This window comes from Triturus cristatus, chromosome 4_2 (genome assembly GCF_964204655.1).
Source record: "Triturus cristatus chromosome 4_2, aTriCri1.1, whole genome shotgun sequence".
NCBI lineage: Eukaryota > Metazoa > Chordata > Amphibia > Caudata > Salamandridae > Triturus > Triturus cristatus.
Window position 1 is genome coordinate 229,104,910 of NC_140586.1, and position 21,257 is coordinate 229,126,166.

The window sequence follows — 21,257 nt, forward strand, 5'->3', positions numbered from 1 at the left end:
GGCTGGTGTCCCCCATGTGCTTCATCAGGAAAGTGTGACTGGCATGAAGGAGCAGAACTCTGCTTTGACTTCTTTTATTTTTTCTGCTTATCGGATGACTTAGTGTGCAACTAAGACCGGCCCCCAGAGTGGCTCCGCTGACATTGGAACAGGAGCGGGACTTGAAGTGGCCTGACACTGCATTTTCTTGTGTTTGGCTACAAAGTTTTGTCTCGCTTTCCCTGATGGCCTTCTGGTTCATTGATGCGCAGTCTCACAGGTGTTGGAGATAAGGCCCGATCCCAGACACCACAGGCATACCTGGTGAGGATCTGTCATAGCCATCTGTTTGCGATAGTCCCTACAGGGCTTAAAGCCCATTAAGGACTGTTGCATTTCCTTGTATACAAAAAACATTTTCTTAAGAGAAAAAATAGAGGTAAGGGTTTCTGAGAGAATAGAGAAGCAGCAGATCTACGTCTAGTGGCGCAGAAAGAAAGGAACTGACATCAATGTGCAGGAGTGGTGCCTACATAGGCCCTGCAAGTCACTTGCGGAGTGGAACAGGGTCTCTACAGAGCCACAGGGCGCCACCTTCTGGCATGCAAAGGTACTATGGAATGGTTTCTGAATACAGTCTGATGCCTGGGGAATATTCAAAAGGCGAGTAATCTGCAGCCAGCAGTCTCTATCAGAAATGATAAAACTTCAGATACATTTTTTGCCCCAGAAGGAGAAGAATTATTTCAAAATAAATCTTAATCCAAAAGAAAGACATTTAAATGGGAATTTTTTGCAATAACACATACCAAACTCAGAAAAGTTTACACTACTGGTTATCATTATGGTGCTCATCACAAGCAGCCTGCACTCATTCTCGTTATTTCCCTGTCCCTATGTTTACAGTTAGTAAGAATCCCAGTAACTTAGGCGCAAGGAAATAATGGGAATTATACTTTTTGTGGGAATAACGCGAGGACATTTCTGTTACTGAGCCCATATGAATTAACGGGCCCCTCGTAATCAGGGCCTGCGTTAAAGGGAAGGAGGTGAGATGATATCCACATTTGATACATTGAAATAGAATCTATGTGGAACTATTCACGGTGTCAGTGGTTATCCAAAAAAAGTGGCTTTGGTCCGATCTTCTTGTACAGGACACCTCTGATATAGGTGGTTGGATCATACATTCGGACATAGCTTCTACCGCAGATAAAGCCAAGAAGGGATGTAAAGAACAGTTTAACTCATAAATAAAAATGTCGGCCATGTCCCCAGCTCCTTGCTGTGCAGAATATGATTGCGGTTGGGCACTAGTAAATCCAATACAGGAGTAGAGGTGGGTTTCACCCATGACTAAGGTGTTAAAAAAGTGTTATTGCTTTATTCACACCTCTTCTACCATCCAATATCCTGTAGCTTCTGATCACTTCCTAAGATGCACCCATCTTCCAACAGAGAAAACAAATGATCCTCCTTGTTGAGATTAACAACAGATCAAATGCCACACAGCCAAGGAGCCCAATGATTGGCAGTGCCCTCTTTTTATGAGAGATGCAAATTCGGCTTATTCAGTTATGTATGCGTGCACGCACCCCACGCGCCAATGGACCAGCTCCAGGGTGGCTTCATTCTTTTAGGGTGAGAAAGGAACTCGGAACCCAGTTCATTCCACCAATTGGGTAAATACATGCCTTGGGTGGAGCGAGGAAAGGGGTAGCTCTACCTTAAAGTGTGTGTAGGCACTTACACATTCTGCTGTATGTTATTGTCCATTTCTCACCTGCTTTTTCCATTCCCTTCTCAACAAGTATGGTGGCTGATGTCTTAGGTCTTCTCCTACTTAGTATTCCTATTGAAACAAAAGCTACTCTTTTTGTTTTTAAATCAAAAATAAAATATATTATTCTTTGCAAATCAGAGATTTAAGTTCGAAGAGATTTACAAATCAAAAACTTCTTACATCCTATTTGTTTTACTTTTAATAAGCAATTTCTTACATAGTCTGCTCTCCATTTTGTAAACTGCTTCCAACCCTTGAAATAGGACATGGCATCATAAGAGAGCAGGCGGTGTACTTTGCAAGTGTATTACAGCAGCAAAGGTGGAACGCAAAAAACTTCATTTAATTTTCTATCTCGTCAATAATATGCGCACTTTACTTGACACTTTCACTGCTGTAAAGAACCAGCTGGCTACTTCCTGTTCTACTACGATGTCACTTCCTGTTTAACATATTGAACGCATACACAAAATCGTGGGCAAACTATCAAAATGCTTACAAATGCAGTGCAAAAGAATGAGTTTACGCCTGGGATATCTGGAAGAAATTAAAACAAGTGTAATTACCTACATCTATATTTATTAAATTGCAAAGCTGTTCTAAAATGTACCTACAAACTTTCGAAGCCCTTCCAAAAGAATATAGTCTTAGAACCCGACCTAGCGTGCTCTACTGTTCATTAAAGGCCCGCTCCAGCGTTAACGGCCCGAGCCGAAGCCTGCTAGGACGGCTCTAAGGCTAATAGAACATTCTGCCCCAGAGGGCAGAATATTCTAATTAGTAAAAACAAAGGCGTCTCAGAGCCCGAGGGGATTTAAATCCCCTCAGGCCCTGAGAGGCCTTTTTTCACAGCAGCAGCTGTGAATGAAAAACAACATTAGAATATTGTTCTGCGGGCTTCTACCAGCCTGTAGAAGCCCAAGAGCACTCCACTGTCTGCAATGGAGTGCTCAACATTCTAATGTTCTAATACAACTTATGTACATCACATAAGAGTGCAACGGCAAGGTGGTTCTTCCCATGAAAGGAATCATGGTTAAAACAGTTCATGCTAGCCTGAATGGAAGATGAGCTCTGGAGACAGGGTTGTCACCTTTCTCAGAGAACAATACCGGCCACATGTTCATGTTTTGATATTAAGGGAAGTCCATGAGCTATTACTTGAAAAGTAGTTTATGTAAAATCCCCTTCATTCTTTTTTAAGACAGCAATTCTGCCTATGCACATCTAATAATCACTAAAGAATAGTTTAGACGAGCGGTTTCGAACCTTTTGACTTCTGTAGACCCCACACTGAAACATTACTGGAATTCAGGGACCCCTACTAGTCAATATCAGAAGCCAGAGACTCCAGGACTATGCAATTTCTACAATTTAAACGGCACAACAATACACCAAAATTCTGACAGAAGCATACATCAAACAAATACACAAATATTTAGATATTTATTTCATTCATAATCAAATATATACAGACATTTTTTGTTTTAATCGGAAGGTTAGAGCTTTTCTAAATTCATTTTTTAATTCTTAAAGATGAAGAGACATGCTAAACTTTAACATATCACTATGGATTGTTTGCACCTAATCCATGCTCTTTTTGTTGGTGCTTCAATTGAGGCCACCCATCATTTATAATATATTCTGTTTCCTGTACTTGCGCTTCTCCAATGAATCAAGCTAAGAATACCAACTTAATTTCAAGCCTCCTTCACATTAACAGTACGTTTTGCTTTTTTATTATTATGTACTTTATCAATCTTAATATTATTTAATTTTTTAAACACTTGTGGATCCAGGGTAGGCATCACTGACCCGGGGGTCCACGGACCACAGGTTAAGAACCACTGGCTTGGACGGTTCAAAGATACTTGTGATGTAATTTCTTCTTGTGTCTGCTTGTGTTGTATTTGCTCTTTTTAGTTTTTGTTTGAAGTTATTTCACTTCATACGAAGAGGGATTTGGATTTTTACAATCCTTGGCCTCCCTAGAAATTTGTTATGCAATAGTTAGTTACATAATTGCTGCTATGAAACTCAGGAAATCTTATGCAATGTCAAATCTTTCCTATTCAAATTGTGATACCCTCGTCATTGTGATTTTAGATTTTTTTCTTTTTTTTTAATGACCGTATTTATTGTTCTCTTTTATTACTATTGATTATGAACTTTGTATTTATCTTGTGTGCTTTTATGACCAGTATTTGATTGAATACAGATTGTTGACTGACTGTTTGAAGTGGGAAACTAATAGATTTCGTAATATTTGTTTTTTTACTAATCTTAACAGAAAAATTACCTGCCTGCCAGTAAATAATAGTCACGAGGCAACTCTAGAAGAAACCTGCCAGTTTACTGAAAATGAACCTTAACAAAACTTAAATTCCCATTACAAATCACAAAGAAATATCTGGATCTTCAGCTATTTGATCTGAGAGATGACATGTACTCCATCATGCCTTCTGTAAAGAACATTGTGACACTCACTGACTCCATGCTGACCCCAGAGAAACAGGCCCGCTCATACTGTTTTCATCTTTACACTCCTCTGTATTCTGTATAATCTTTTTTCTTCCCACACAATGGTGAAAGCTGTAGTCCCATAATGCCTCAGTTTCGACCTTGTAATATACCTCAGCCATCCTAGAAACAATTATTCGCCCAAATCCAACAAGTCCATTATGTGGCTGCCAGTAATCTCCAAGGACTCTAGAAATGGAGCACTTGTCCACAGTCTAGCAATCTTTCTAGTAGCCAGTAGTGCCATGCCTGTTACCACTAGACACATTATCCACCATGACCATCCATGCGTCCAACTGCTCTCTCAGCTCTGATCCACCTTTCTCTTTTGTCCTGAAAGATTTTTCATTCCTTGCAAAAGCTGTCTTTCCACTATTCTTCCAACCACAAACGTTTATGCCAGAATATGTGCCTTTTCTGCGCATTCTAACACTTTCTAGAATTCCCTCCTCATTGCATTAGGTAAAGAAGAAACGCACCTTGTTCCAGAATATCTTCATAAATTAAGCTTTTCAAACATCAGTAACATTTGCCACTGTCCATATTGTCTCTAAAGTGCACACTTCTCACTGCCAAGGAGGACACTGCGCTCTGCGAGTGAACATAGCATACAGCCATACCGTGTGTCCGCAGCGGTTTGGTACGGTTTTGACACGCAGACATAGGTGGAAATCATTGTTATATGAGACTGACATTTCAATACCACTGACCTGTTGGGCATCGTTAGATTTCCTTCCATTGCACCCTGAAGCTGACGTACAGGGACTTCCATGCATTGAATCCCAACAATTCCTCTTACGCTAGGCGCATGAAAAAATACCCTGGCATTGGTGGCCAGAAAGAGGATGATGCAACTTCAATAATGGTCTACGTAGAAGCCCTTGGCCAAGCAAATCCATTGTTAATGGGAACTTCTGCTCAGCAGGGCACACCTCAGTGCCAACTGATAATTTTCCACGATAATGACCAATCAGAACTGCTCACTGATAATTGCCCATTCCACTGTGCAGTGATCACTGCCTGCCCCACTACCCAGTCCAGTTCCACTTAAAAGTTCTAAAGATAAACACCCACTACAGTGCTCAGAGGTAAATTTCTTGTTTCAATTTCCACTTATAATCGGTTACCACAAGCCGGGCCTTGGAATCTAGAGGAACAAATCCCACTGTTTCATCCAGCTGACTTGGAAAGCCATGCATTGAGGACGTTTGGTCAAGGTTCTGTAACCAAGCACCGTTTTCAAGCATCCTATCATTCTCAACATGTTACTGGAGATAATTCCTAGATTGAATCCAATGGCTTGCAAGGCGCTTGACTTACTACGGTTGAACTTTCTGAAAATAATTGCTGAATGCAACCTATTTGATGTAGATATAAAATTCCTTAGTTGTGCAGAAGGCCAACAACCACCACAGCTACACCTTGTCTTGGCTTTTCCTTTGTCCACCGCCTCCCTGGTTAGAGCTGGAACTAATCTGTGTGCTTGTTGACAAATTCAAGGGAGGCCCAGCGGTAGTAGTCAGTGGCTTGGTGTTCAGCCTACTCTGTCTGGCTGAATCTGGCTCAATAGCCTGTACACGTGCCACTTCATCATTCTCAGCAATTTCTTTGGACGAAACTTTTGCCAACTTCACTTTTAAAATCCTTCTCACTGTTATTGATGTTGAAAATGGGGTGCCTTCTACATCAAGATTGTGGTTCACTTCAATCTCAAAAAACATAAAAATGCTCAACTCCCTGGGGTTTTGCAAATAAATCTGGAGAGGAATTTATTTTAACCTTATTTGTGAATTTTCATCAAATCTTTTTTTAAGTGTAGTATATAATGTTATCTATTTTTGACCCATTAGTTTTGCAAACTTACTGTAAATTCACACTTTGGTAAATTGTATTGACATTTTTTCCAATATCTCCAAAAAGAGGTGCATTTGCTGTTTTCAATATTTCTAAAAATAAATATTTTAGATTCAATGTGTATAAATAGGTGAATGTCCTGAAATTTGTCATAGATCCAGCGCTGCGGATCGAAAATTAACTTCCATGGTTTGCACTAAAGACAACCCTAAAATGGGCCAACGAAAGATTACTACTTGAAGGCCGCCCTGAAAGCCATTCATGTGATGCTGGTTTGGCAAATGTGATCTCCAACCCAAACTGCTTCATGCACAAGTGGCATAGAAACAGGCTGCCAAATAAAGACAATATTATCTCCAATGGTTACCCACTAACCAGAAGCTTGTAGTGCAAAAGCAGGGCCTAGGCAGGGGTTGTGGTCCACTGGTTAACTTGTTGATGGTATAGCCAGGAGAGCTGAGTTCTAGATCAGTTTCTCAACTTGTACAAAGCAAGAGATCCTTGTCAAATCTCTTTATCTGTGTGCACCTAAGTGCTTCTAAGAAGTCTCAGCCATACTTAGGAGCAACTGGACACTAGTATTGATTTTTGGGGATAAAGCACAACATTTACATTTTCTATACATGCATTCTGCTATCGATGCATCGTATCTGCACTCGCTTATCTACAAGCACTCTGAAACATCTGTCAGTCTTGCATAATAACACAGAAAGGAAATAAAAGAATAAAGGAATGTAATTCCATCTCCCCAAAGTCAGACGTGTTTCTTTTTTTGTGTTGCCAAGTTGGCATCACAGCAGGTCTGTGGCTGGGTCCCTTTCAGAAGCAGTGAACACAGTATTCTGTCTCATGGGCATATCCAATATCTCCCACAGTGCGCGTCTGCCAAGACCGCATGATGCACCATCAACTTTCAATGACGTCAAGTCACCTTCTTGGGTCTTGCAACTTTGTCCTTGTTACATTGTGGCAGACACAGATTTAGGAAGTGATGATTAATCAGTCTTCTATTCTGTGCCCCTTGGCAGAACATTGTGTTTCTCAAAATATGTGTGAACGAATTGATATCCCAAGGATGCAAGCAAAATTGGACTTTCAATCCCCAAATAACTTGGGCAAAGCATCTGATGTCAACACACATATTTCTAAGTGAAACAGGGACACCTCCAGTGCCCTGTCTCTCAAAAACATAATTCTAAAGGACTGAAACTTGAGGGGTCTGGCACCAACAACTTGGATTGTGTCCCATATCACAGAGTAGCTGATCAAGAATTTAGAAATAAACTTTCCTCTGGCAGTGGTTAAACCTCTTCATTTTTAGCTTTAGTGGACGAACATCCATTCTTTGTATTCCACATCTGGGTCAATTTCCTGCTAACGCTTACCATTACCAGTTTATGGAAGTGTTCAGAGGAATCAAATTCCACTCTTGGTCGCTTTTTTCTCAGAGAAAACAACTTTAACGCATAGAGCCTCTCAGTACAACACAGGTTTTTCATCCCTTAAATAATATGGCGGTCACCAGGGGAACCTTTTCATCCCACTAATATCCTTCCTGTAGACAGTACTTGCAATGGAACAGGAGTGTCCAAACATGGGGAGAATTGAACCTCTCACCATGGGGAAATGGCTTCTCAAGCTCTGTTCCTGTAGCACTTTAAATGTGTCCTCTGCATTGGGCCATAGCTTTACCATAATTGTACAGGGCACAGGTGCACAGACAGCCTCTAGGGATGCCAGTGGAACCCAGTAAAAAAGCAGACATTTTAATAAACTTATTGCACAGTCAACACACTGCCTCAAAGCATGGGTTTGTGCCAATAATCTACATCAGCCTATTATGAAACATAACCCTCACATGCTAGTTTATATGTAAATAAGGAAAAGTCCCCAAAACATGCTCAAGGGTCTGAATAAAATGAAAAATTAAAACATTCTTAATATGCCACTTTGTACCACACCTACACCTCTTTTGGGGCCAGATGTATGACGCGCAAATAGTGCCTTGCAAATTGCGAGTCTTTTGCGAGTCGCAATTTGCGAGGCGCTATTTTGCATGTACAACAGTGTTTAACACTATTTGCGATTCCCAATGGGGTCGCAAATTGCGAGGCTCATGACTATTAATGAGCCTCTAGCAATTTGCGAGCCCATTGGGAATGGCAGGCCCTCCCAGGTATGGTGGCCTGCTGGGCTCAGCAGACCAACATGTCTGGGACTGCTTTTAAATAAAGAAGTTTTTTTTTTTTTAAATGCAGCCCGTTTTCATCCGAGGAAAACGGGATACATTAAAAAGAAAAAATGAAACATTTTTGTTTAATTCTTGTAAGGGCATGTAGTGGTACTTGGGACCACTGCCTGTCCTTAAAAAATATTTTTAGAGCCTGTCACGAAGGGGTCCCCTGGGGACCCCTTCCCAATTGCGACTCCACTACAACCTCTTGAAGAGGGTGGTAATTTGCGAGTGTTTGCCGACCGCAATTGCGGTCGCAAAACATTCGTACATGGGTTACTGAGTCGCTATTTGGAAGGGAACGCCCCTTCCAAATAGCGAATCTCTAAACCCTTTTTTGCGAGTCGCAATTCACTTGCGACTCGCAAACTTGTGTTAGTACATGGCTATTCCAATTTTAGCATGCACAAACGGATTGCTAACCCGTTTGTGCATGCTAAAATTGGTCATACATCTGGCCCTTACTGATTACTGCCTTGCCAGAAATTATAGAAATAAAAAAAATGTATTATCTGCACTCAGGACCAACGTCAACACGTTTCGGTAATGAAATCATGAAAGATTTCCTTAGTACTTTCTTCATATTCCGAAAAACAGGCATCAGTTTTAAGTTTGTTGCTCCGATAACCTGTGTGTTAGCAAACATGCCTTCTACACGAAGAATGTGGTTCACTTCATTCTGAAAAAAATAAATATGTACAACCCTCTGTGGCTTGGCGCATAAATCTGTCTAGGAATTGATGCCTTTTTTTAAGTTGACTCTTGTTGGAAAATCTACATACTCCCTCTTCAGGGAAACAAATTCCTGTGAACTTGTTTCAGAGTCAGTCTATGTTTAGGAATTTGGTATTTGAAGGTATAATCCTACTATGAACAAAAGACAATGCCTAATTCACGAATGTATGCGTCCTTGCAAGGTTTCTGCAAGCAAAGAACAGTCAAAGAAAGTCATTTGATAAATCTACCAATGATCTTAAGGGGTATACATTGGTAGCAGAATTTTCACGTCCTAATGCCTTGACTCTTCTTCAACTCTATCAGCTGACTCCTGACACACTCCCAGCAACAGTACTGGGATTCAGGGCAGACTTTAGGGCAGTGTGACCGGTGTGGCTGCCATGGGCACTGACCTGTGGAGGGGGGCGGGGGATGACCTCAGGGGGTGTGCTGTGTTTAGTAATAACTTATGGTTGAAGAGATGAGGGGCACTTTTGCCCGATGATAATGAGAAAATCCGAGGAGGAAGTAATGGGGGTGGGGCGCCCAAAATGATAGTCACACCGGGCGCCACAAGCGCTAAAGCTGGCCCTGCTGGGACTCCACCACTTTCTACTACCTGGCCAAGTCTTGTTCACTGTCTCCTACCATCCTCTGGAAAAAAACAACATGCCCGATAACACAACCCTTTACCTGCAGAGACGAAGAAGATGCCAGCACTGAGTATGATGTTGTGTCGCGTTTTGTAGAACTCGCTGGCCGCAATGCAGAGTCCGCCCATGAAAAGCAGGATCACGCTTAGAATTGGAAAGATGCTAGAGGCCCTGACAGCCCCTGTGGAGGAAAGATAAAAGGGGTAAAGAAACAACACATATACGTACACGTATCTGTGCAAAGGACAGCAATGCATAACAAGAGTGAGGTAACACTGGGTAGGGGAGTGGAAGGATCTCAAAAAGCAAAAAATGGAAAGTAAAAGGACAAAGTGATGTGAGGCCTGACACCATAGCTATACAAATACGTTATAAGTATGCAAATATTAAAGACACTGGAAGACAACAGTACAAAAGAGAAAGTGCAAGTGACAAACACAAACCAGAGAGCAAGAAGATAGGTCATTGTGAAAGAAAGAGAACAGCAAGTGCAAGTTTATATTACAATTAAAATGGGTGACAAGGAACATAGACTATTCAGAACCAGGATCCATGAAGTGATATGCCTAAAAGAATGCTAGAGAGTAAATTTTGGTTTCATTACTGCATCCTCTTGGTGGATTTAACAGAGAGTTTAGCTAAGAAAGTATTGTTCACCACTAGCTGGTGAACACTGTGTAGACGAACATGCCCCTGTATAAAAAATTCCTGGACACTGACAGAAAAGAGACCTGATTCTGCAAATGAAAATTGGGGCTTGGTGGTCCGGGTGCTCCTAATCAAAGGGAAGAAAGTGGCAAGGGGGAGTTTGATCGGAGACAGCAGAAAGTGGCAACAGAGGTGTACCCCTAAGGAACCTACGAGAGATTAGTAGTGGCCGGGTGTGCTTACACAATCATGGAACTGGAGAGCGGGCTACTCCTCTGGTTCATCAGGACCAACCTCAGTAGGTACATGTTGAACAGTGGCTAGCACAACACTGCCTAACAGGGTTACCTTAGCAAACCACTACGGTATGATGCATGGCTAAAACATCGATGATCCTCTACAGATGTCAGACTTACTATGATACGTTCATATATGTGACAAGTTTTTGTTCTTACATCTATATCTTGCCTTCCTCTAATATAAAGCTCTTGGATACCCTATAGGGCCATGTTCACGCTATACAAAATGTTATAAATAATTAAAAATGATTAAATAAACACACAATGTGTGGGGGGTGAAGACTGGTGGATCATCTGCAACAAAACATAGGCTGCGTTCCTTGACTCACTGCACCCTGACTGCCCCAGATCCCCACCACAGCCAGAATTGTCCCCGCGACAAATGCCTTCTACAGATACGCGGACATCTTCAGTACCTAATGACAGGCAAGACATCCTTTAGGAAATGGTTAACAAGCTCAATGCAGACAATATCTATGACTTTTGTTTGGTTATGTTCTTTTAATATGGAGCGGTATCAGATGGTCAAATTAAATTTTGAAGGGCCTCATGGTGTGCACATCATGATCCGTGATCCTCCTGTCGCATTGGATCATTAATAGCGATCCAGCTAGAAGCTCTTGGGTCATTCATTAATATTATGGTAAAGATGGAAAGATGTTGTAACTTGTTGTCGTCACCTTTTGACACACAAATCGTTCGTTTGCAGAAATTAATATATATAATAACTGAAAAAAAAGGTGGTTGTTAGTGATGCGTTTCTGCCAAACAATGGTAAAAGTCGACTTGTCTAAGACGTACTACACAGATGAGTTAAAAGTAGTTAGGGCTGCCTGGAAACCATACAAATATGATATTAAATCATTGTTATGGATATGCTACTGCTGAAATAATAAAATTGGTTAGCACTGCCCTGCTCCTGCACACAGAAACAGAAAACAAGTGGTTAGTGAAATGTGAATTTGTTGTCTTAAGAAAACGACTTCACTGTAAAATGTGCCAGGTGGCCACGCCCCTTCTGGAACAAGCCACACCTCTGGCGTAAGTGGTTAGGCAGGAACTGTTGCTGCACTGAGTGAAAGGTGGTTAGTGAGGAAAGTTGCTGCACTGAGTGAAAGGTGGTAAGTGAGGAATGTTGCTGCAGTGATGGTGAAATATGGTTAGTGAGGAACTGTTGCTGCAGTGATAGTGAAATGTGGTTAGGGAGGAACTGTTGCTGCAGTGATAGTGAACGGTGGTTAGGGAGGAGCTGTTGCTGCACTGAGTGAAAGGTGGTTAGTGAGGAACTGTTGCAGCAGTGATAGTGAAATGTGGTTAGTGTAGAACTGTTGCTGCACTGAGTAAAAGGTGGTTAATGTGGAACTGTTACTGCAGTGATGGTGAAATATGGTTAGGGAGGAACTGTTGCTGCACTGAGTGAAAGGTGGTTAGTGAGGAATGTTGCTGCACTGAGTGAAAGGTGATTAGTGAGGAACTGTTGCTGCAGTGATGGTGAAATGTGGTTAGTGAGGACCTGTTGCTGCAGTGATAGTGAAATGTGGTTAGGGAGGAACTGTTGCTGCAGTGATAGTGAACGGTGGTTAGGGAGGAGCTGTTGCTGCACTGAGTGAAAGGTGGTTAGTGAGGAACTGTTGCAGCAGTGATAGTGAAATGTGGTTAGTGTGGAACTGTTGCTGCACTGAGTAAAAGGTGGTTAATGTGGAACTGTTACTGCAGTGATGGTGAAATGTGGTTAGCGGGGAACTGTTGCTGCAGTGATAGTGAAATGTGGTTAGTGAGGAACTGTTGCTGCACTGAGTGAAAGGTGGTTAGTGAGGAACTGTTGCTGCACTGAGTGAAAGGTGGTTAGTGAGGAAAGTTGCTGCACTGAGTGAAAGGTGGTTAGTGAGGACTGTTGCTGCAGTGATGGTGAAATGTGGTTAGTGAGGAACTGTTGCTGCAGTGATAGTGAAATGTGGTTAGGGAGGAACTGTTGCTGCAGTGATAGTGAACGGTGGTTAGGGAGGAACTGTTGCTGCACTGAATGAAAGGTGGTTAGTGAGGAACTGTTGCAGCAGTGATAGTGAAATGTGGTTAGTTTGGAACTGTTGCTGCACTGAGTGAAAGGTGGTTAGTGATGAATGTTGCTGCACTGAGTGAAAGGTGGTTAGTGAGGAACTGTTGCTGCAGTGATAGTGAAATGTGGTTGGGGGAACTGTTACGCCACTGAGTGAAAGGTGGTTAGTGTGGAACTGCTGCTGCAGTGATAGTGAAATGTGGTTACGGGGGAACTGTTGCTGCAGTGATAGTGAAATGTGGTTAGTGAAGAACTGTTGCTGCACTGAGTGAAATGTGGTTAGTGTGGAACCGTTGCTGCAGTGATAGTGAAATGTGGTTAGTGTGGAACTGTTGCTGCACCTAGGGAAAGCTGGTTAGTGTGGAACTGTTGCTGCAGTGATAGTGAAATGTGGTTAGGGAGGAACTATTGCTGCAGTGATAGTGAAATGTGGTTAGGGAGGAACTGTTGCTGCACTGAGTGAAAGGTGGTTAGTGAGGAACTGTTGCAGCAGTGATAGTGAAATGTGGTTAGTTTGGAACTGTTGCTGCACTGAGTGAAAGGTGGTTAGTGAGGAATGTTGCTGCACTGAGTGAAAGGTGGTTAGTGAGGAACTGTTGCTGCAGTGATATTGACATGTGGTTAGGGAGGAACTGTTGCTGCACTGTCAGTCAGTCAAAATTACTTTATTCGGTTCATAGCAAAAACCATAAAAGTACGACGAACATAAAACAGTACAACCATTTAAAAACATTTGACATAAAATTACAATAATTATTTACTCAGACAATAAAAATGATATACACTATAACCATGTGATCTTTTTCCTCAATCTCATTGAAATTACTAAAAAAGTGGCAATATTAAATATCTCCCAAGGAGAACCCAACATCTGAAGATGCATGAGAGCTGGTTTCGCCTGTCTGAAACCTTTGTTTTTTAAAAGAGGAATAATGTATTTTTTACGGATTAAAGACAGGTGGTCACAGAAAAAGATAAAGTGCATAGTGTCTTTTATGGAGAATCTGTCGCACGAACAGATCCCCAAATCCTTCTCCTTAGTCCAACCAGGGGAGTCAGTCAATAAGAGATGGAATTTGTTAAATCTGAACTTAATTAATAAAAAACGATGGTCCATCTTATTGACAATACCCAGGTAAGGCTCTAAACTGTTAGATGTAGTGATCAGCTGGTGTGCCTTTACAGTGGGTTTGAGTAAATCTCTTTCCTCCCTTATTATCATAGCCCTCTGTTTATAGGTGATTTTAGCCCATTTTAAATCCCCCCTTACTATAGTGCTTGGATTCTCAAATAACTCAGGTCGGCCCAGATACCTTACTAGAAATTTAATATGGTTCAACCACGGTATAGTTTTGCCATACTCTAAGGATAAGCAATCTTTTAAAATTGCATGGTTCAGTTCTAGTTCAGGATTTAGCCAAATTGAGATCCATTTCAAAAGTGGGGCAATGGCTCTACGATCAGTTAAGTAGTCAATCCCACACTCTTGATGAACAATATAGCCTGATGTTGAACATGGGAGGGATAATAGTGATTTAAAAAATCTATTTTCTACAACTTGTAGGTCAGAAATATTTTTAAAACCCCACAGGTCTGCCCCATATAGTGCGATGGAGGTGCATTTTGCTACGTAAACCTTCAACATAGCTTGCATGGGCTTCACCCCCAATTTGCGTCCAAACTCTAAGACAGCAAGTGTGGCCCTAGCAAAAGCGTTGCGTTTGGCAGCCAATTGTGGGGCCCAGGTAGACTTGTCGTCAAAAATGACACCTAGATAAGGGAATCTTGAGACCCGAGATAGAACATGACCTTCACAAGACATGGTTTTAACTCTCTTTGGGATAGAACCCAGAAACATCACATGGGATTTGGAGAAGTTCACTCCAAGATCAAGTGCAATCATAAATTTAGCAAAAGAGTCTAAAAGATTTTGGAGCCCTACAGCCGTACGTGCTAAGAGAGCGGCATCGTCAGCATACAATAATGCTGGGATGGCGAATTTGCCTGCCCTAGGAATATCCTTACATGACTTAGTTAGTGTAGAACCCAAATCATTAATATATAAAGTAAAAAGCAGGGGGGCTAAAATGCATCCTTGCCTAACGCCGTTAGTGATTCCAATTTTATCCGTGGAATTGCCCTGCCGGTCATATCTGACCGTGGCGGTGAGGTCTCTATGCAGATCCGCTAGAAAATAAACAATGTTGGCATCTATTCCACATTTAAGTAATAACCCCCACAATTTTGAACGATTCACTCGGTCAAACGCCGAGGACAAGTCCATAAAGGCCAAATACAGAGCCCCTTTTTTTGCAATGGTATACTTGCCTATTAAAAGTTGGAGGTTCAGGCTCTGGTCTATGGTCCCGCGGCCCTTTCGAAACCCATATTGTAGACACGAGAGAGTAGCTGTGTCTTCTAACCAATCAGTTAGTCTGCCCAGGACCACACGCCCCAGAACCTTCACAGCTGAATCAATAAGGGAGATAGGTCGATAGCAACTAGGATCCCCCCTGTTACCTTTTTTAAAAATGGGTATGATTACTGATTTGGACCAGGTGTCAGGAATCCCAGCGACACATACCCGGTTAAAAACATTGCTGCACTGAGTGAAAGGTAGTTAGTGAGGAACTGTTGCTGCAGTAATAGTGAAACGTGGTTGGGAGGAACTGTTGCTGCACTGAGGGAGAGGTGGTTAGTGAGGAACTGTTGCTGCAGTGATAGTGAAATGTGGTTAGGGAGAAACTGTTGCTGCACTGAGTGAGAGGTGGTTAGTGAGGAACTGTTGCTTCAGTGATAGTGAAATGTGGTTGGGGGAACTGTTGCTCCACTGAGTGAAGGGTGGTTAGTGTGGAACTGCTGCTGCAGTGATAGTGAAATGTGGTTAGGGGGGAACTGTTGCTGCAGTGATAGTGAAATGTGGTTAGTGAGGAACTGTTGCTGCACTGAGTGAAATGTGGTCAGTGTGGAACTGTTGCTGCACTGAGTTAAAGGTGGTTAGTGTGGAACTGTTGCTGCAGTGATAGTGAAATGTGGTTAGTGTGGAACTGTTGCTGCACCTAGGGAAAGGTGGTTAGTGTGGAACTGTTACTGCAGTGATAGTGAAATGTGGTTAGGGATGAACTATTGCTGCAGTGATAGTGAAATGTGGTTATGGAGGAACTGTTGCTGCACTGAGTGAAAGGTGGTTAGTGATGAACTGTTGCTGCAGTGATAGTGAAATGTGGTTAGGGAGGAACTGTTGCTGCACCTAGGGAAAGGTGGTTAGTGTGAAACTGTTGCTGCACTGAGTAAAAGGTGGTTAGGGAGGAACTGTTGCTGCAGTGATAGTGAAATGTGGTTAGTGAGGACCTGTTGCTGCAGTGATAGTGAAATGTGGTTAGTGGGGAACTGTTGCTGCAGTGATAGTGAAATGTGGTTAGTGAGGAACTGTTGCTGCACTGAGTGAAATGTGGTTAGTGTGGAACTGTTGCTGCAGTGATGGTGAAATATGGTTAGGGAGGAACTGTTGCTGCACTGAGTGAAAGGTGGTTAGCGAGGAATGTTGCTGCACTGAGTGAAAGGTGATTAGTGAGGAACTGTTGCTGCAGTGATGGTGAAATGTGGTTAGTGAGGACCTGTTGCTGCAGTGATAGTGAAATGTGGTTAGGGAGGAACTGTTGCTGCAGTGATAGTGAACGGTGGTTAGGGAGGAGCTGTTGCTGCACTGAGTGAAAGGTGGTTAGTGAGGAACTGTTGCAGCAGTGATAGTGAAATGTGGTTAGTGTGGAACTGTTGCTGCACTGAGTAAAAGGTGGTTAATGTGGAACTGTTACTGCAGTGATGGTGAAATGTGGTTAGCGGGGAACTGTTGCTGCAGTGATAGTGAAATGTGGTTAGTGAGGAACTGTTGCTGCACTGAGTGAAAGGTGGTTAGTGAGGAACTGTTGCTGCACTGAGTGAAAGGTGGTTAGTGAGGAAAGTTGCTGCACTGAGTGAAAGGTGGTTAGTGAGGACTGTTGCTGCAGTGATGGTGAAATGTGGTTAGTGAGGAACTGTTGCTGCAGTGATAGTGAAATGTGGTTAGGGAGGAACTGTTGCTGCAGTGATAGTGAACGGTGGTTAGGGAGGAACTGTTGCTGCACTGAATGAAAGGTGGTTAGTGAGGAACTGTTGCAGCAGTGATAGTGAAATGTGGTTAGTTTGGAACTGTTGCTGCACTGAGTGAAAGGTGGTTAGTGATGAATGTTGCTGCACTGAGTGAAAGGTGGTTAGTGAGGAACTGTTGCTGCAGTGATAGTGAAATGTGGTTGGGGGAACTGTTACGCCACTGAGTGAAAGGTGGTTAGTGTGGAACTGCTGCTGCAGTGATAGTGAAATGTGGTTACGGGGGAACTGTTGCTGCAGTGATAGTGAAATGTGGTTAGTGAAGAACTGTTGCTGCACTGAGTGAAATGTGGTTAGTGTGGAACCGTTGCTGCAGTGATAGTGAAATGTGGTTAGTGTGGAACTGTTGCTGCACCTAGGGAAAGCTGGTTAGTGTGGAACTGTTGCTGCAGTGATAGTGAAATGTGGTTAGGGAGGAACTATTGCTGCAGTGATAGTGAAATGTGGTTAGGGAGGAACTGTTGCTGCACTGAGTGAAAGGTGGTTAGTGAGGAACTGTTGCAGCAGTGATAGTGAAATGTGGTTAGTTTGGAACTGTTGCTGCACTGAGTGAAAGGTGGTTAGTGAGGAATGTTGCTGCACTGAGTGAAAGGTGGTTAGTGAGGAACTGTTGCTGCAGTGATATTGACATGTGGTTAGGGAGGAACTGTTGCTGCACTGTCAGTCAGTCAAAATTACTTTATTCGGTTCATAGCAAAAACCATAAAAGTACGACGAACATAAAACAGTACAACCATTTAAAAACATTTGACATAAAATTACAATAATTATTTACTCAGACAATAAAAATGATATACACTATAACCATGTGATCTTTTTCCTCAATCTCATTGATATTACTAAAAAAGTGGCAATATTAAATATCTCCCAAGGAGAACCCAACATCTGAAGATGCATGAGAGCTGGTTTCGCCTGTCTGAAACCTTTGTTTTTTAAAAGAGGAATAATGTATTTTTTACGGATTAAAGACAGGTGGTCACAGAAAAAGATAAAGTGCATAGTGTCTTTTATGGAGAATCTGTCGCACGAACAGATCCCCAAATCCTTCTCCTTAGTCCAACCAGGGGAGTCAGTCAATAAGAGATGGAATTTGTTAAATCTGAACTTAATTAATAAAAAACGATGGTCCATCTTATTGACAATACCCAGGTAAGGCTCTAAACTGTTAGATGTAGTGATCAGCTGGTGTGCCTTTACAGTGGGTTTGAGTAAATCTCTTTCCTCCCTTATTATCATAGCCCTCTGTTTATAGGTGATTTTAGCCCATTTTAAATCCCCCCTTACTATAGTGCTTGGATTCTCAAATAACTCAGGTCGGCCCAGATACCTTACTAGAAATTTAATATGGTTCAACCACGGTATAGTTTTGCCATACTCTAAGGATAAGCAATCTTTTAAAATTGCATGGTTCAGTTCTAGTTCAGGATTTAGCCAAATTGAGATCCATTTCAAAAGTGGGGCAATGGCTCTACGATCAGTTAAGTAGTCAATCCCACACTCTTGATGAACAATATAGCCTGATGTTGAACATGGGAGGGATAATAGTGATTTAAAAAATCTATTTTCTACAACTTGTAGGTCAGAAATATTTTTAAAACCCCACAGGTCTGCCCCATATAGTGCGATGGAGGTGCATTTTGCTACGTAAACCTTCAACATAGCTTGCATGGGCTTCACCCCCAATTTGCGTCCAAACTCTAAGACAGCAAGTGTGGCCCTAGCAAAAGCGTTGCGTTTGGCAGCCAATTGTGGGGCCCAGGTAGACTTGTCGTCAAAAATGACACCTAGATAAGGGAATCTTGAGACCCGAGATAGAACATGACCTTCACAAGACATGGTTTTAACTCTCTTTGGGATAGAACCCAGAAACATCACATGGGATTTGGAGAAGTTCACTCCAAGATCAAGTGCAATCATAAATTTAGCAAAAGAGTCTAAAAGATTTTGGAGCCCTACAGCCGTACGTGCTAAGAGAGCGGCATCGTCAGCATACAATAATGCTGGGATGGCGAATTTGCCTGCCCTAGGAATATCCTTACATGACTTAGTTAGTGTAGAACCCAAATCATTAATATATAAAGTAAAAAGCAGGGGGGCTAAAATGCATCCTTGCCTAACGCCGTTAGTGATTCCAATTTTATCCGTGGAATTGCCCTGCCGGTCATATCTGACCGTGGCGGTGAGGTCTCTATGCAGATCCGCTAGAAAATAAACAATGTTGGCATCTATTCCACATTTAAGTAATAACCCCCACAATTTTGAACGATTCACTCGGTCAAACGCCGAGGACAAGTCCATAAAGGCCAAATACAGAGCCCCTTTTTTGCAATGGTATACTTGCCTATTAAAAGTTGGAGGTTCAGGCTCTGGTCTATGGTCCCGCGGCCCTTTCGAAACCCATATTGTAGACACGAGAGAGTAGCTGTGTCTTCTAACCAATCAGTTAGTCTGCCCAGGACCACACGCCCCAGAACCTTCACAGCTGAATCAATAAGGGAGATAGGTCGATAGCAACTAGGATCCCCCCTGTTACCTTTTTTAAAAATGGGTATGATTACTGATTTGGACCAGGTGTCAGGAATCCCAGCGACACATACCCGGTTAAAAACATTGCTGCACTGAGTGAAAGGTAGTTAGTGAGGAACTGTTGCTGCAGTAATAGTGAAACGTGGTTAGGGAGGAACTGTTGCTGCACTGAGGGAGAGGTGGTTAGTGAGGAACTGTTGCTGCAGTGATAGTGAAATGTGGTTAGGGAGAAACTGTTGCTGCACTGAGTGAGAGGTGGTTAGTGAGGAACTGTTGCTTCAGTGATAGTGAAATGTGGTTGGGGGAACTGTTGCTCCACTGAGTGAAGGGTGGTTAGTGTGGAACTGCTGCTGCAGTGATAGTGAAATGTGGTTAGGGGGGAACTGTTGCTGCAGTGATAGTGAAATGTGGTTAGTGAGGAACTGTTGCTGCACTGAGTGAAATGTGGTCAGTGTGGAACTGTTGCTGCACTGAGTTAAAGGTGGTTAGTGTGGAACTGTTGCTGCAGTGATAGTGAAATGTGGTTAGTGTGGAACTGTTGCTGCACCTAGGGAAAGGTGGTTAGTGTGGAACTGTTACTGCAGTGATAGTGAAATGTGGTTAGGGATGAACTATTGCTGCAGTGATAGTGAAATGTGGTTATGGAGGAACTGTTGCTGCACTGAGTGAAAGGTGGTTAGTGATGAACTGTTGCTGCAGTGATAGTGAAATGTGGTTAGGGAGGAACTGTTGCTGCACCTAGGGAAAGGTGGTTAGTGTGAAACTGTTGCTGCACTGAGTAAAAGGTGGTTAGGGAGGAACTGTTGCTGCAGTGATAGTGAAATGTGGTTAGTGAGGACCTGTTTCTGCAGTGATAGTGAAATGTGGTTAGTGGGGAACTGTTGCTGCAGTGATAGTGAAATGTGGTTAGTGAGGAACTGTTGCTGCACTGAGTGAAATGTGGTTAGTGTGGAACTGTTGCTGCAGTGATGGTGAAATATGGTTAGGGAGGAACTGTTGCTGCACTGAGTGAAAGGTGGTTAGTGAGGAATGTTGCTGCACTGAGTGAAAGGTGATTAGTGAGGAACTGTTGCTGCAGTGATGGTGAAATGTGGTTAGTGAGGACCTGTTGCTGCAGTGATAGTGAAATGTGGTTAGGGAGGAACTGTTGCTGCAGTGATAGTGAACGGTGGTTAGGGAGGAGCTGTTGCTGCACTGAGTGAAAGGTGGTTAGTGAGGAACTGTTGCAGCAGTGATAGTGAAATGTGGTTAGTGTGGAACTGTTGCTGCACTGAGTAAAAGGTGGTTAATGTGGAACTGTTACTGCAGTGATGGTGAAATGTGGTTAGCGGGGAACTGTTGCTGCAGTGATAGTGAAATGTGGTTAGTGAGGAACTGTTGCTGCACTGAGTGAAAGGTGGTTAGTGAGGAACTGTTGCTGCACTGAGTGAAAGGTGGTTAGTGAGGAAAGTTGCTGCACTGAGTGAAAGGTGGTTAGTGAGGACTGTTGCTGCAGTGATGGTGAAATGTGGTTAGTGAGGAACTGTTGCTGCAGTGATAGTGAAATGTGGTTAGGGAGGAACTGTTGCTGCAGTGATAGTGAACGGTGGTTAGGGAGGAACTGTTGCTGCACTGAATGAAAGGTGGTTAGTGAGGAACTGTTGCAGCAGTGATAGTGAAATGTGGTTAGTTTGGAACTGTTGCTGCACTGAGTGAAAGGTGGTTAGTGATGAATGTTGCTGCACTGAGTGAAAGGTGGTTAGTGAGGAACTGTTGCTGCAGTGATAGTGAAATGTGGTTGGGGGAACTGTTACGCCACTGAGTGAAAGGTGGTTAGTGTGGAACTGCTGCTGCAGTGATAGTG

General features: G+C 42.6%; 1 protein-coding gene across 1 annotated transcript in view; it reads right to left on the minus strand.

Moving 5' to 3' along the window:
- CACNG2 (calcium voltage-gated channel auxiliary subunit gamma 2) overlaps positions 1–21,257 on the minus strand; it is a 323,387-nt gene that overhangs the window by 17,346 nt on the left and 284,784 nt on the right. The window contains exon 3 of the mRNA XM_085601327.1: positions 9,780–9,920. Coding sequence (XP_085457453.1) covers positions 9,780–9,920 — 141 coding nt within the window. The remainder of the gene's footprint in view (positions 1–9,779; positions 9,921–21,257) is intronic.